A 12,356-nucleotide genomic window follows, 5' to 3' on the forward strand; every position below is an offset into this window, starting at 1 on the left:
ACAAAATAATTTTCCCTATAGCAGATAACATTTTTCATGAACCAGATGATAGTAATGTTCAATTGAAATAGCAAACTCTAACCTAACCAATTTTTGAAACATTAAGTAATTTCAGTAACCACACCACATTCTTACACTTATCTTTAAATAGCCACCCTGCCCGTAATATCGGCAGTCTGTGACCAGCTAGCAGGATACTAACATCTCTGCATTGGTTAAAGTGAAAGTCTGCTAGCAGCAAGTAATTATATAACTTCTGTATGTTGGTTCATGAGCGTGTCAGTCAGGCAAGTGAGTGAGTAAGATCCACGTATCAGAAAGTCTGACATCAGAATTTGTGCATGCAATAACTATGTTGGTTGAAGTGAAAGTTCCAGGTGAGCTAATATATATGTGTAACAACTACGTATGTGAAAATTCTGCAACTGCATAATATCTTTGCAGCATAAAATCTTGTGCACAATAGTGAACAAATAACACATAAAGAGCTAATTTTCTTAAAATGCTATTTATTGGATAATGCAATTAATTTCGGTGATTGCACTACAATTTATTTTGTGTTCATTGTTACTTCTATAATCCTGTCACTGCACACTATACCACTGTGGAATTCAACAAATACTATGTCTCTGACTAATGACTGAAATATTTCTCATCTGGATATGTTGATGAAGAAAGAGATGCATGTATTTTTACTTGTTTAAACTGCAATCTGTAAAACCGGAACTGGTCATCAATAACTTCATAGCATGAAAAAAGTTAAAGGAGCCACTTTTAAAAGTTCATCTACTGTCTGGTCTACATCATTTGGCATTATACTATCAGTTTCCAGAATACTATTTCAGGAAATCAAGATATGAGACTTTGTCATACATGAAACTGAGTGTATCAAGAGTTAATGGGAACAATGGAAGGGCAGTGTCCTCGAAGGTGACACACATAGGGAGGAGAACTTGGTGAAGCAGGTAGGTGAACAGGTGTTGAGCCTGTGGAGGAATGAAGATAGACTGTCTTGGGTCCAGATCACGAAGATCAATGATCTGAACCAGACTAGGGGTCTAGTATTTTGGATGGCTGGGGAAGTTTTCTCTGGATGGCCCATAAACAGGTTTGATTATGAGTGTGCCATGTGGGCTCTGTTGCTGATAATGCAAATTAGTTTATATATTTTCCCCTCATAGAAGAAGTAATTATGGGGCAGGTTATAGTTGGTCAGGTGTGTGAGGAATGGCGTGATGGGTCTGAGGTTGACAGGATGGAGGTAGAGGTAATGTTTGGTGGCAGCTAGGTCATGGGCCTTAGGTATAGAAATTAATTTTGTCTAATTATTAAAAATGCATTTTTCTGTGTGTTTCACATCAACGTACCAAGGCTCAAATACCTATTGCTCTTTTTTCATTGTATCTGAAATTGTTTCAAGGTACTGTGATTAGTGTATTGCAAGAGTCCAGGTCACTGTGGCCCCTGTACTACTATGAATCATCAGATTTTATCTAGTATTCAAAATATTTCATATTCACCTCTGAAAATGTACTTACCATATTCTTGGCTTTCAAGATAGTTTTGGAAGTCCTTAAACCATATTTTTTGTGATCCCTGGCTAATGTAAGGATTTTCTGCCAGCTTTGATATAAGAAATTCAAGAGCATTATTGTTTGCCTGATAATAGTTATAGTAGTAATCTATTCCACCTGAAATAAAGATACAGATGCAACTGAGTTTAAATCCCAATATTCTACAAAAAAAAGGCAGATTTCTTAAAAAATATAATACCAATGTATCCTCCACCCCCCCCCCCCCCCACACACACACATATATATATTTTCCCACGTGGAATATTTCCTTCTCAATAGGGACACATCATTAGCTTTCAGGCAGAACTATGGAGTACATATATGCACACATGTGCCTGCATGGCTACATTGCCTGCCAAAGACTTCCCATTACCCCAGTTATATGTTTGTGTATGTCATTTGTTGTGGATTTCATTCATAAAGATAGAGTTTCAAAAGGAGAATAAGCCTAAAAATACTGGTGCTTTAGTCACACAGAAAACAATACCGAAATAAAAGTTAACCTGCATGGGGGAAAAAAAGCAGACGTACAAAGAAATAGGGTCAGGACATACCAGGTGTCTCTCATAAGACTCTCTGGAGTCCATCCAAACAACTACTGCTCGTCATGTGTTTTGTGTGACACCCTATGTAAATTAAAAATGTTGGTTTCTTTCTTGTTACAATCAAAATGTGTATTTTAAGTGTAATGCTATATGCTCATTTGATAAAGCAGTTGTATAATAGTCTAGTATGATATATGGTGCAACAATATGTATTAACAGAGAAGCAAAACATACAGAATATACAGTACTCCACCAGGAACTGAGTACTGTTACTGCCAGCACACAAGATGGGGCAAGTAATATGTGGTAAAAAAGTATACATCAATATGGTAAGTGCTTGAGAACATGTTATTAAACTGAATATCACATCAGACTAACACGGACTGCTCTATCAAGGGGGCACATGAAATTCAGTTTAAAAAATATTTTGTTTGTAATGCTAGTTTCTGTTTACACTGGGCATTGCAAGATACCTGTGGTAAAAAGAATTTGACTGACCACATAAACATCAAAAAAGAAATATTGCAGCCATCTGCCTATACACTAGAGAATAATGTGATTGACAACTCTTAGAAGAGACACCCTGTATACAGTGCGAAATCTCTGATGCAATAACAAGCTTCACACAATTTAGGTAAAAAAGACTCATGAAAGCACTGATGAAAGCTTCAAACAATTTAGGTTAAAGAGGTTGTCTCATTTCCTCCATATGAAACAGTCACATTAAAAGATGAGGAATTTTGTTCTCTCTCTCTCTCTCTCTCTCTCTCTCTCTCTCTCTCTCTCTTTCTCTCTCAATATAGTCTTTTCACAAATATAGACTGAAATAATGTAATAAGTTTATGATTTTATGAGAATATGAAAACTTCATTAAGAGTGAGAATATTGACTTATCATTCCATTACTAACACGGGACTGCTCTATCAAGGGGGCACATGAAATTCAGTTTAAAAAATATTTTGTTTGTAATGAACCATTACACCAACAACCTGAAAACAGCTTTCGCATCCCGCAACTACCCTCCCAACCTGGTACAGAAGCAAATAACCAGAGCCACTTCCTCATCCCCTCAAACCCAGAACCTCCCACAGAAGAACCACAAAAGTGCCCCACTTGTGACAGGATACTTTCTGGGACTGGATCAGACTCTGAATGTGGCTCTCCAGCATGGATACGACTTCCTCAAATCCTGCCCTGAAATGAGATCCATCCTTCATGAAATCCTCCCCACTCCACCAAGAGTGTCTTTCCGCCGTCCACCTAACCTTCGTAACCTCTTAGTTCATCCCTATGAAATCCCCAAACCACTTTCCCTACCCTCTGGCTCCTACCCTTGTAACCGCCCCTGCTGTAAAACCTGTCCCATGCACCCTCCCACCACCACCTACTCCAGTCCTGTATCCCGGAAGGTGTACACGATCAAAGGCAGAGCCACGTGTGAAAGCACCCACAGGATTTACCAACTGACCTGCCTACACTGTGAAGCTTTCTATGTGGGAATGACCAGCAACAAACTGCCCATTCGCATGAATGGACACAGGCAGACAGTGTTTGTTGGTAATGAGGATCACCCTGTGGCTAAACATGCCTTGGTGCACGGCCAGCACATCTTGGCACAGTGTTACACCGTCCGGATTATCTGGATACTTCCCACTAACACCAACCTGTCAGAACTCCGGAGATGGGAACTTGCCCTTCAGTATATCCTCTCCTCTCTTTATCCGCCAGGCCTCAACCTCCGCTAATTTCAAGTTGCCGCCGCTCATACCTCACCTGTATTTCAACATCTTTGCCTCTGTACTTCCGCCTCAACTGACATCTCTGCCCGAACTCTTTGCCTTTACAAATGTCTGCTTGTGTCTGTGTATGTGCGGATGGATATGTGTGTGTGTGCGAGTGTATACCTGTCCTTTTTTCCCCCAAGGTAAATCTTTCCGCTCCCGGGATTGGAATGACTCCTTACCCTCTCCCTTAAAACCCACATCCTTTCATCTTTCCCTCTCCTTCCCTCTTTCCTGATGAAGCAATCGTTGGTTGCGAAAGCTAGAATTTGTGTGTATGTTTGTGTTTGTTTGTGTGTCTGTCGACCTGCCAGCACTTTCATTTGGTAAGCCACACCATCTTTGTTTTTAGATATATTTTTCCTACGTGGAATGTTTCCCTATATATATATATATATATATATATATATATATATATATATATATATATATATATATATATAGAGAGAGAGAGAGAGAGAGAGAGAGAGAGAGAGAGAGAGAGAGGGAAACATTCCACATGGGAAAAATATATCTAAAACCAAAGATGATGTGACTTACCGAACGAAAGCGCTGGCAGGTCGATAGACACACAAACAAACACAAACACACACACAAAATTCAAGCTTTCGCAACAAACTGTTGCCTCATCAGGAAAGAGGGAAGGAGAGGGAAAGACGAAAGGATATGGGTTTTAGGGGAGAGGGTAAAGAGTCATTCCAATCCCGGGAGCGGAAAGACTTACCTTAGGGGGAAAAAAGGACGGGTATACACTCGCACACACACACATATCCATCCACACATATACAGACACAAGCAGACATCTCACAAGCAGACTGGTCTTTAAATATGTCTGCTTGTGAGATGTCTGCTTGTGTCTGTATATGTGTGGATGGATATGTGTGTGTGTGCGAGTGTATACCCATCCTTTTTTCCCCCTAAGGTAAGTCTTTCCGCTCCCGGGATTGGAATGACTCCTTACCCTCTCCCCTAAAACCCATATCCTTTCGTCTTTCCCTCTCCTTCCCTCTTTCCTGATGAGGCAACAGTTTGTTGCGAAAGCTTGAATTTTGTGTGTGTGTTTGTGTTTGTTTGTGTGTCTATCGACCTGCCAGCACTTTCATTTGGTAAGTCACATCATCTTTGTATATATATATATATATATATATATATATATATATATATATATATATATATATATATATATATATATATATTTTTTTTTTTTCCATGAACTGTGTGCGCATAGTAACTGATTGATTAGTTTAATTTTCTCAGTATTCCATCTACTGCGGGAGAGTCACGTGTGACATTGACACATGCAAATTACTCTGCCAAAATAAATTGTGCTGTTTGGCCATTGCTGTGACACACACAAAGTTTTGTTTATGTCTTATATAGGTGCTGAACTGGAAGAGAGATTTCTCAAAACTTCATCATATTTTAGCTGGAGAAGGTTTTATTTTTCTTTAGTAGCAAACTAATCATAGTATTCCAGGAGCTCCATCGTATACTCTTCTTCCATATGTTTTGTGTTATAGATGTGGTCTCCTTATGTATACTATCAGCAGTCACTCATTCAATCTGAGTTGATGATTCTTAATTCATCTGAGGCAACAGTTTCTGCAGTGCTGAATTTATTTGTTCAGAATATTATGACTAATGTCAAATTAAGATATTTTAGACTTAATAATATCCTTAAAAGAAATTATTTTGTGCAGTTTTTGAAGGGGCTGAAGCACCTGTTGAGCCACTGGCTGAAGGAGACAAGCTGTGTATGGAAAGTATGGCAGATATTGTTTACAACGGACAGAATTAATTTGGTCAGTTTTTATTGGGTAGATAGTGTGAATTATTTGACATAGTTTTCCTGGAATGTGTTTTGGCTTACATCGTATTAGTGATAATATTTGAGTTAATCTATCTCCAAAGACTTGTTCCATGCTAAACATTTTTTCTTCTCTTATTATAAAAATTATTTTGATCATATTTTCCATCAGAAACCCTGTTACATCTCAATTACAACTCCTAGAGAAATGTGATGGTGTCCTCCACCAACTTTGAATTTACCATACTCTTATTATACAGTTTGTAAGCTTATACTCAGGATTAATCACCAAAGCCTTTCATAGATTATCTTGGCATTTTTAAAGATTTCTTATTGTGAAGTTCCATATTCTAACTGTCTTTCATTTGTTCAGAGCAGTAGCAACCTCTCACTTTAGTTAATATTAATTTTTTGTACTCCTGCATTATTGATGGGCTTGTGGCTGCCAAACAATTAATGTTTCACTACTGACTAAAATCATTGTTGTGCATATTCACTCAGTAATCCTATAGGCTCTAGTTTCTCAGACTTTTCCACTTATGATTTCTTGGTTCACTTCAATCACTTTTCTAGGCTTCCTAGTAAGAGACGTCAGAGGCATTGCCTTGCTAGTGTTGCCTTGACTTGTCCACTAGTTTTGTACATGACAGACATAGCCTTAATATATTCCTTTTTAAAATCTATCTCAAGTAACTGATAATTTGCTATTAGATTTATAATAAAACAGTTTCTGACTCTAGTATTATTCCTACATCTTAAACTTGTTTCATTTGTCAATTTTATATACAATATTGTCCTAAATTTTTACATGTACAATGTTTTTCTTAAATTAATTTATAGAAATTATTTGTCACAATAAAAGCAGTCATTTTCAGAATGCATATAATGTGTGATGATACACCTGCACAGCTCATAATGTGTAACTGATACCATTTTGCAGGACATTACCCAGCTCATATTTTTGTTTATGTAGCATACTGACTTAGGAATTGATACTGCACTATCTTCTCTCTCTTGCAAATGATAAGTTTTACAGCAGGTTATGGCCATCTACGTGGTTTAATTGTGAACATTTATGGCTGCTGATGCAGAAATTGCATGTTTAATTCTTGGAGACCACTTCAGATGTTTCTTTGGTGGAAAGTGCAGTGTGCGATACACACAACCTGGATGCCCAAATGAGTAACTGCTTGAGTAAAATAAGTAAATAGAGACCCAAACCATCAAAATGGCGTCAGATTGAGAGGCTTGCACCAGGCTATTACACTACTGGCCATTAAAATTGCTACACCAAGAAGAAATGCAGATGATAAACGGCTATTCATTGGACAAATATATTGTACTAGAACTGACATGTGATTACATTCTCACGCAATTTGGGTGCATAGATCCTGAGAAATCAGTACCCAGAACAACCACCTCTGGCCGTAATAACAGCCTTGATACGCCTGGGCATTGAGTCAAACAGAGCTTGGATAGTGTGTACAGGTACAGCTGCCCATGCAGCTTCAACACGATACCACAGTTCATCAAGAGTAGTGACTGGTGTATTGTGACTAGCCAGTTGCTCGGCCATCATTGACCAGATGTTTTCAATTGGTGTGATATGTGGAGAATGTGCTGGCCAGGGCAGCAGTCGAACATTTTCTGTATCCAGAAAGGCCCGTACAGGACCTGCAACATGCAGTCGTGCATTATCCTGCTGAAATGTAGGGTTTCGCAGGGATCGAATGAAGGGTAGAGCCATGGGTCATAACACATCTGAAATGTAACATCCACTCTTCAAAGTGCCGTCAATGCGAACAAGAGGTGACCGAGACGTGTAACCAATGGCACCCCATACCATCACGCTAGGTGGTACGCCAGTATGGCTATGACGAATACACGCTTCCAATGTGCGTTCACCACGATGTCACCAAACACGGACGCGACCATCATGATGCTGTAAACAGAACCTGGAGTCATCCAAAAAAATGATGTTTTGCCATTCATACACCCAGGTTCAACAGTCATTGGATCTCGACCAACGCGAGCAGCAATGTCGTTATACGATAAACCGCAATCGCTATAGATTACAATCCGACCTTTATCAAAGTCGGGAACATGATGGTACGCATTTCTCCTCCTTACATGAGGCATCACAACAACGTTTCAACTGGCAATGCCGGTCAACTGCTGTTTGTGTATGAGAAATTGGTTGGAAACTTTCCTCATGTCAGCACATTGTAGGTGTCGCCACCGGCGCCAACCTTGTGTGAATGCTCTGAAAAGCTAATCATTTGCATATCACAGCATCTTCTTCCTGTCGGTTAAATTTCACGTCTGTAGCACATCATCTTCATGGTGTAGCAATTTTAATGGCCAGTAGTGTATTTATGTCACAATACTGAAAATACATCCTGTGAATTAAACACTCATGCCTCTTTTTGGTTAAGTGTATGAAATACTTATAAGTGATTAAATATTGATAAATCATGCCTGACACTTTTCTATTCGTGTAAAAATTCTGTTCACTTCAAAATTCCATGTATGACATACATGTTTGTAGCACAGTCAGAATTATTGGAATGTCCAGACAAGCAAATCTGATATGAACAAAATGAACCTTATCTGCAGTTCAAGCAGGATTTAGGAAAACATCCATGAAAAACTTAGGATGGGATAAATCCAACTGCTGTTGTCATATATCAGTACCGACAACAATAATTATGAACAATGACTATAGATGCATATGCAAAAGTATTGAGTCGTTAACACATCTATTCTTTCATATTCTTTCAGAAAAGCTGAACCATCAATTAATCATAAGTGTAATGTGTGTCTTGTGGGAGATCAATATGTCAAATTGGAAGGTGTAGAACATGATGAATGAATAAAGACCTACACTCAAGTAAGGAAAAAAATGTGGTAATATCAACAACAACAAAAAAAGGAAAATTATAAAAATTGTAGAATGATGAATGACAATAGAGGGGGAGGGGAGGGAGGGAGGGAGGGAGGGAGTGAGGGAGGGAGGGAGGGAGGGAGAGAGAGAGAGAGAGAGAGAGAGAGAGAGAGAGAGAGATGAACCCAGGACTTTCCGTATCATATTAACTTATATTCTGTGCCAACAGAATATGTTAGTCATATTGTCTCATACTTACGCATGTATATGCCTCCCCTCTTTCCATAGAAGGGAAAATACTCAACTAATTTTTCATTGAATTTTATTGGATATGAGCCCTGGTTCAGATACCACATGGGATCAAATTTTCTCTCCACACGTAGGACTCCCACAATATTAATACCAAGCAGTACAACAGTTGTAAGTAGAACAGCAACCTGCAAAGAAATATGTAAAAAATCATTATTTTTAACACAAACCCAGAATATATAAGTTGGAGGAGCCACATCATACTGCAAAGAAAGAAAGTAATTTCAATATAAGTTGAGCTACAAAACATCCCTGTTTCTAGCAAAGACATTGTGGTTTGTATTTAACATCTAAAACAACTGTTGCCTTTGCCCTTCTTTCTGGTCCCCTTTATCCAACTAATGCAGGGCCAGGACTAGTATGGTACTTCTCCAGCTTTTCAAAGAACCAATCATACCCATATATAAGCTATTAACGTGATGGGGTTGTCATTCCCAAAGGCATTTTGAAGTTACTGCTAGTCCCCCCCCCCTCTCCCCCCTCCTTTCACAAATGAGATCAAATGTGACATGCCTTCTCAAAGTGTTTACACTTTATGAATCTCAGGTGAAACATGGGACCTAGCCCAGAATTTACCTAGGTTGGTGTGGAAAACCACCTAAAAACATGTCCAAGCAGGCCAGCACACCTGCTCCTGCCATTAAACTGTGAGGTACATTTGATCCAGGGCCAGCACCTCTCTGCACCCCAGAAGCGGGTGTTTTAATGCTTTCAGCTTTCCAAAAGGATAAATGCTGCCTGTATGTTCACTTTAAATATATCAGTCATACCTGTGTATACTAAAACATGATTCCTATGACTCAAGGTTTGCCTACATGTATCTTATTCAATGTATTGCTTCCAGTGCCAGAATTATGAGAAATACACTACTCTGTACTAATGAATGACTTGTGCAACTGTTGCTCAAAAGGGATGTTCCACATGAGAAGTTTATCATGAATATGATACAGAATTCGTAATAAAGCCAATGCTTAAATACTTGCAGTACGTCCCCAGACACTTCTGAAACATCTAGTGCACCTTCAACTTTTTTTCCTCTGCTTTTTCAATAAATTGCTTAAAGCAAGTGGTGGAGTGGTTCCGTTGAAAAGGACTTGGCCAATTTCCTTCCTCATCCTTGTGGTACACCTATATTATTAACCTTGTCATATATGGGATGTTAAACCAAAATCTTCTTTCCTTTCTTTGAGATTTGATGGATCATTTAAATGGGTTTCCTAGAGGTGAGGATAAAATTGTGGTTCTAGATGGATGTGTAGGACATATTTTGCTATGATTCCACCTATATCATTAAGAAATTTAAGGGATAAAGCTTTGTTAGTATGTTGCAGAGAGTAGGTGGATGTTGGAAGGGTACCACAAAATTTAAATGTGTTATTAAGTATAGGGTAGAGACCTATTAGATGTTATGTTGAGAAAGAAGTTGACGAGTCTGAAAAATGGCTTATGAGATATATTGCCAAAAGATGAACTGGATGAAAACAAGTGACAGGGTGGTCTGGCATTGTTTTGAAAGGTTGATATACAGCAGTTTTGGAACTGGAGATGTTATTGTTGTGACTCGCCGATCTTTCAAAGTGCCGCCGCGCAGTTACGTGCGTCCTCTACATGTGGCGCTGTCTGCCAGCCATGCAGCAGCAGTGCCACCTAAGCGGCCAGCCAGCCAGCATCTGCCAGACTTGGACTCAGTTAAGATTTGACTGTTAAAGTGTACACACGTCTTACTCTGTTTACTTGATCTGTGACTTTCATGTATTGCGTCTTCCTTGAAATACATTTGTTCAACTTGAAGTTATTACAATTGGTGACGAGGATGGGATTTTTCATTTCCATCGTTGACTCACATGTTTCCATGGCTACTTTAGAGCAACTATTGCAAGGTCTCATAGAACAGCAAACGCTTCTCACAAATGCAGTTCGTGATTTCGTCGCGGCATCAAATGCGGGGCGTCTCTCGTCGTTGTCTCTACCTACTTTTCCTCCTTACGACGAGACATCGGAAGACTGGTCTTATTAGGAAAAACGTCTTCGACAGCACTTCTAGGCATTTCATGTCACGGACGAACAAACATGCAAGTCTCTGTTCCTTTCATGGATTTCACCTCAAATGTATCGGTTGTTGTCGCAATTGGCTCCTTTGAAAGATCCTGCGTCTTTGTCCTTTGCTGAAATGTGCTCACTTCTTTCTGTCTATTTTCAAAGCAAACGCATGTGGTAGCCTCTCATGTTGCTTTTTATTGTTGTCAAAAACAACCAAATCAATCCTATCGCGCTTGGGCTGCTGAACTTCACGGCCTCAGTAGAAAGTGTCAATTTGTTACTGAAGTTCACAAAGAATCCTATGCTGATTCCATGGTACGGATGCTATTCTCCGATCGGCGCCCGACAAAGAAGTTAGGCAATGTGCCCTTCAGTTGGCAAATCCGACTGTAGATGAAGTCCTATCCATCGCTCAGTCTTTTGAAATTTCTCGTGCCGCTGGAGTGCAAATAGAGGCATGGGGCGAAGTCGGGGAAATACAACCTCTGTGCGATGTTGACGAAGCATGTGGCGTGGCCCCACCAGCCGACGTGGCTGCAGTACGCTCCCAAGCGCAGCCTCGGCCTAACCGTAAACAAAGCTCTAAGACACTGTAGCAAAACCCACGACAACTTCCTTCATGTCCATGGTGTTTTACGAAACATTGACAAGAAGATTGCCCAAAATGTTGGGCCGTGTGTCACAAATGCAAAAAAAGGGTCAGGTGTCATCTGTTTGCAAATCCAACCACATACATGATGTTCATGAACATGACGCTGATTCTGATTCTGTGTTGTCTGTCAATTGTACTTCTTCCCTTCCAGGGAAGTTATTCCTCACTGTCCAAATACTTGGTCGAGATGTTCGCATGCAGATGGATACTGGTTCTGCTGCCACTATCATCAATTCTCAGACATATCTTCAGTTGGGTTCTCCAATCCTGTCACCCGTCACTAGGCAATTACGGACTTACAATAAACAGAAGATTTCTCTCTTGGAACAATTTGATGCTGAGGTATCTTACAAATCTGTCGTTTGCACTGTGCCCATATTTGTGGTCGACCATAGTAACATGGAGAATCTATTTAGTTTCAATGCCTTTCGCGTTTTTGGGTTCTCCATAGATGACTCTGTCAATCTCGTCTCTGATGCTATTCCTTATGCTCAATTGGATTCCTTGTCGACGACATTTTCGTCCCTTTTTTCTCCTGGATTAGGCCGTGCAAATGACTTTGAAGCTCATATCACACTCAAACCCACTGCTCGGCTTAAGTTTTTTCAGACTCGGCCCATTCCTGTGGCCCTTCATGATCAGGTCAAACGAGAGCTGGATCGTCTCACTGCTTCAGGGGTCTTGCTTCCTGTCACTTCCAGTGAGTGGTCCTCTCCTATCGTTGTCATTGCTAAGCCAAATGGTGATATTCATCTCTGTGGCGA

General features: G+C 39.7%; 1 protein-coding gene across 1 annotated transcript in view; it reads right to left on the reverse strand.

Moving 5' to 3' along the window:
* The window catches only part of LOC126248348 (patched domain-containing protein 3-like), a 700,291-nt gene that overhangs the window by 239,753 nt on the left and 448,182 nt on the right, over positions 1 to 12,356 (reverse strand). The window contains exons 11-12 of the mRNA XM_049949258.1: positions 8,851 to 9,028; positions 1,539 to 1,691 (exon numbers count right to left, since the gene is read on the reverse strand). Of these exons, the coding sequence (XP_049805215.1) occupies positions 1,539 to 1,691; positions 8,851 to 9,028 (331 nt within the window). The remainder of the gene's footprint in view (positions 1 to 1,538; positions 1,692 to 8,850; positions 9,029 to 12,356) is intronic.

This window comes from Schistocerca nitens, chromosome 3 (genome assembly GCF_023898315.1).
Source record: "Schistocerca nitens isolate TAMUIC-IGC-003100 chromosome 3, iqSchNite1.1, whole genome shotgun sequence".
In the NCBI taxonomy this organism is placed as follows: Eukaryota; Metazoa; Arthropoda; class Insecta; order Orthoptera; family Acrididae; genus Schistocerca; species Schistocerca nitens.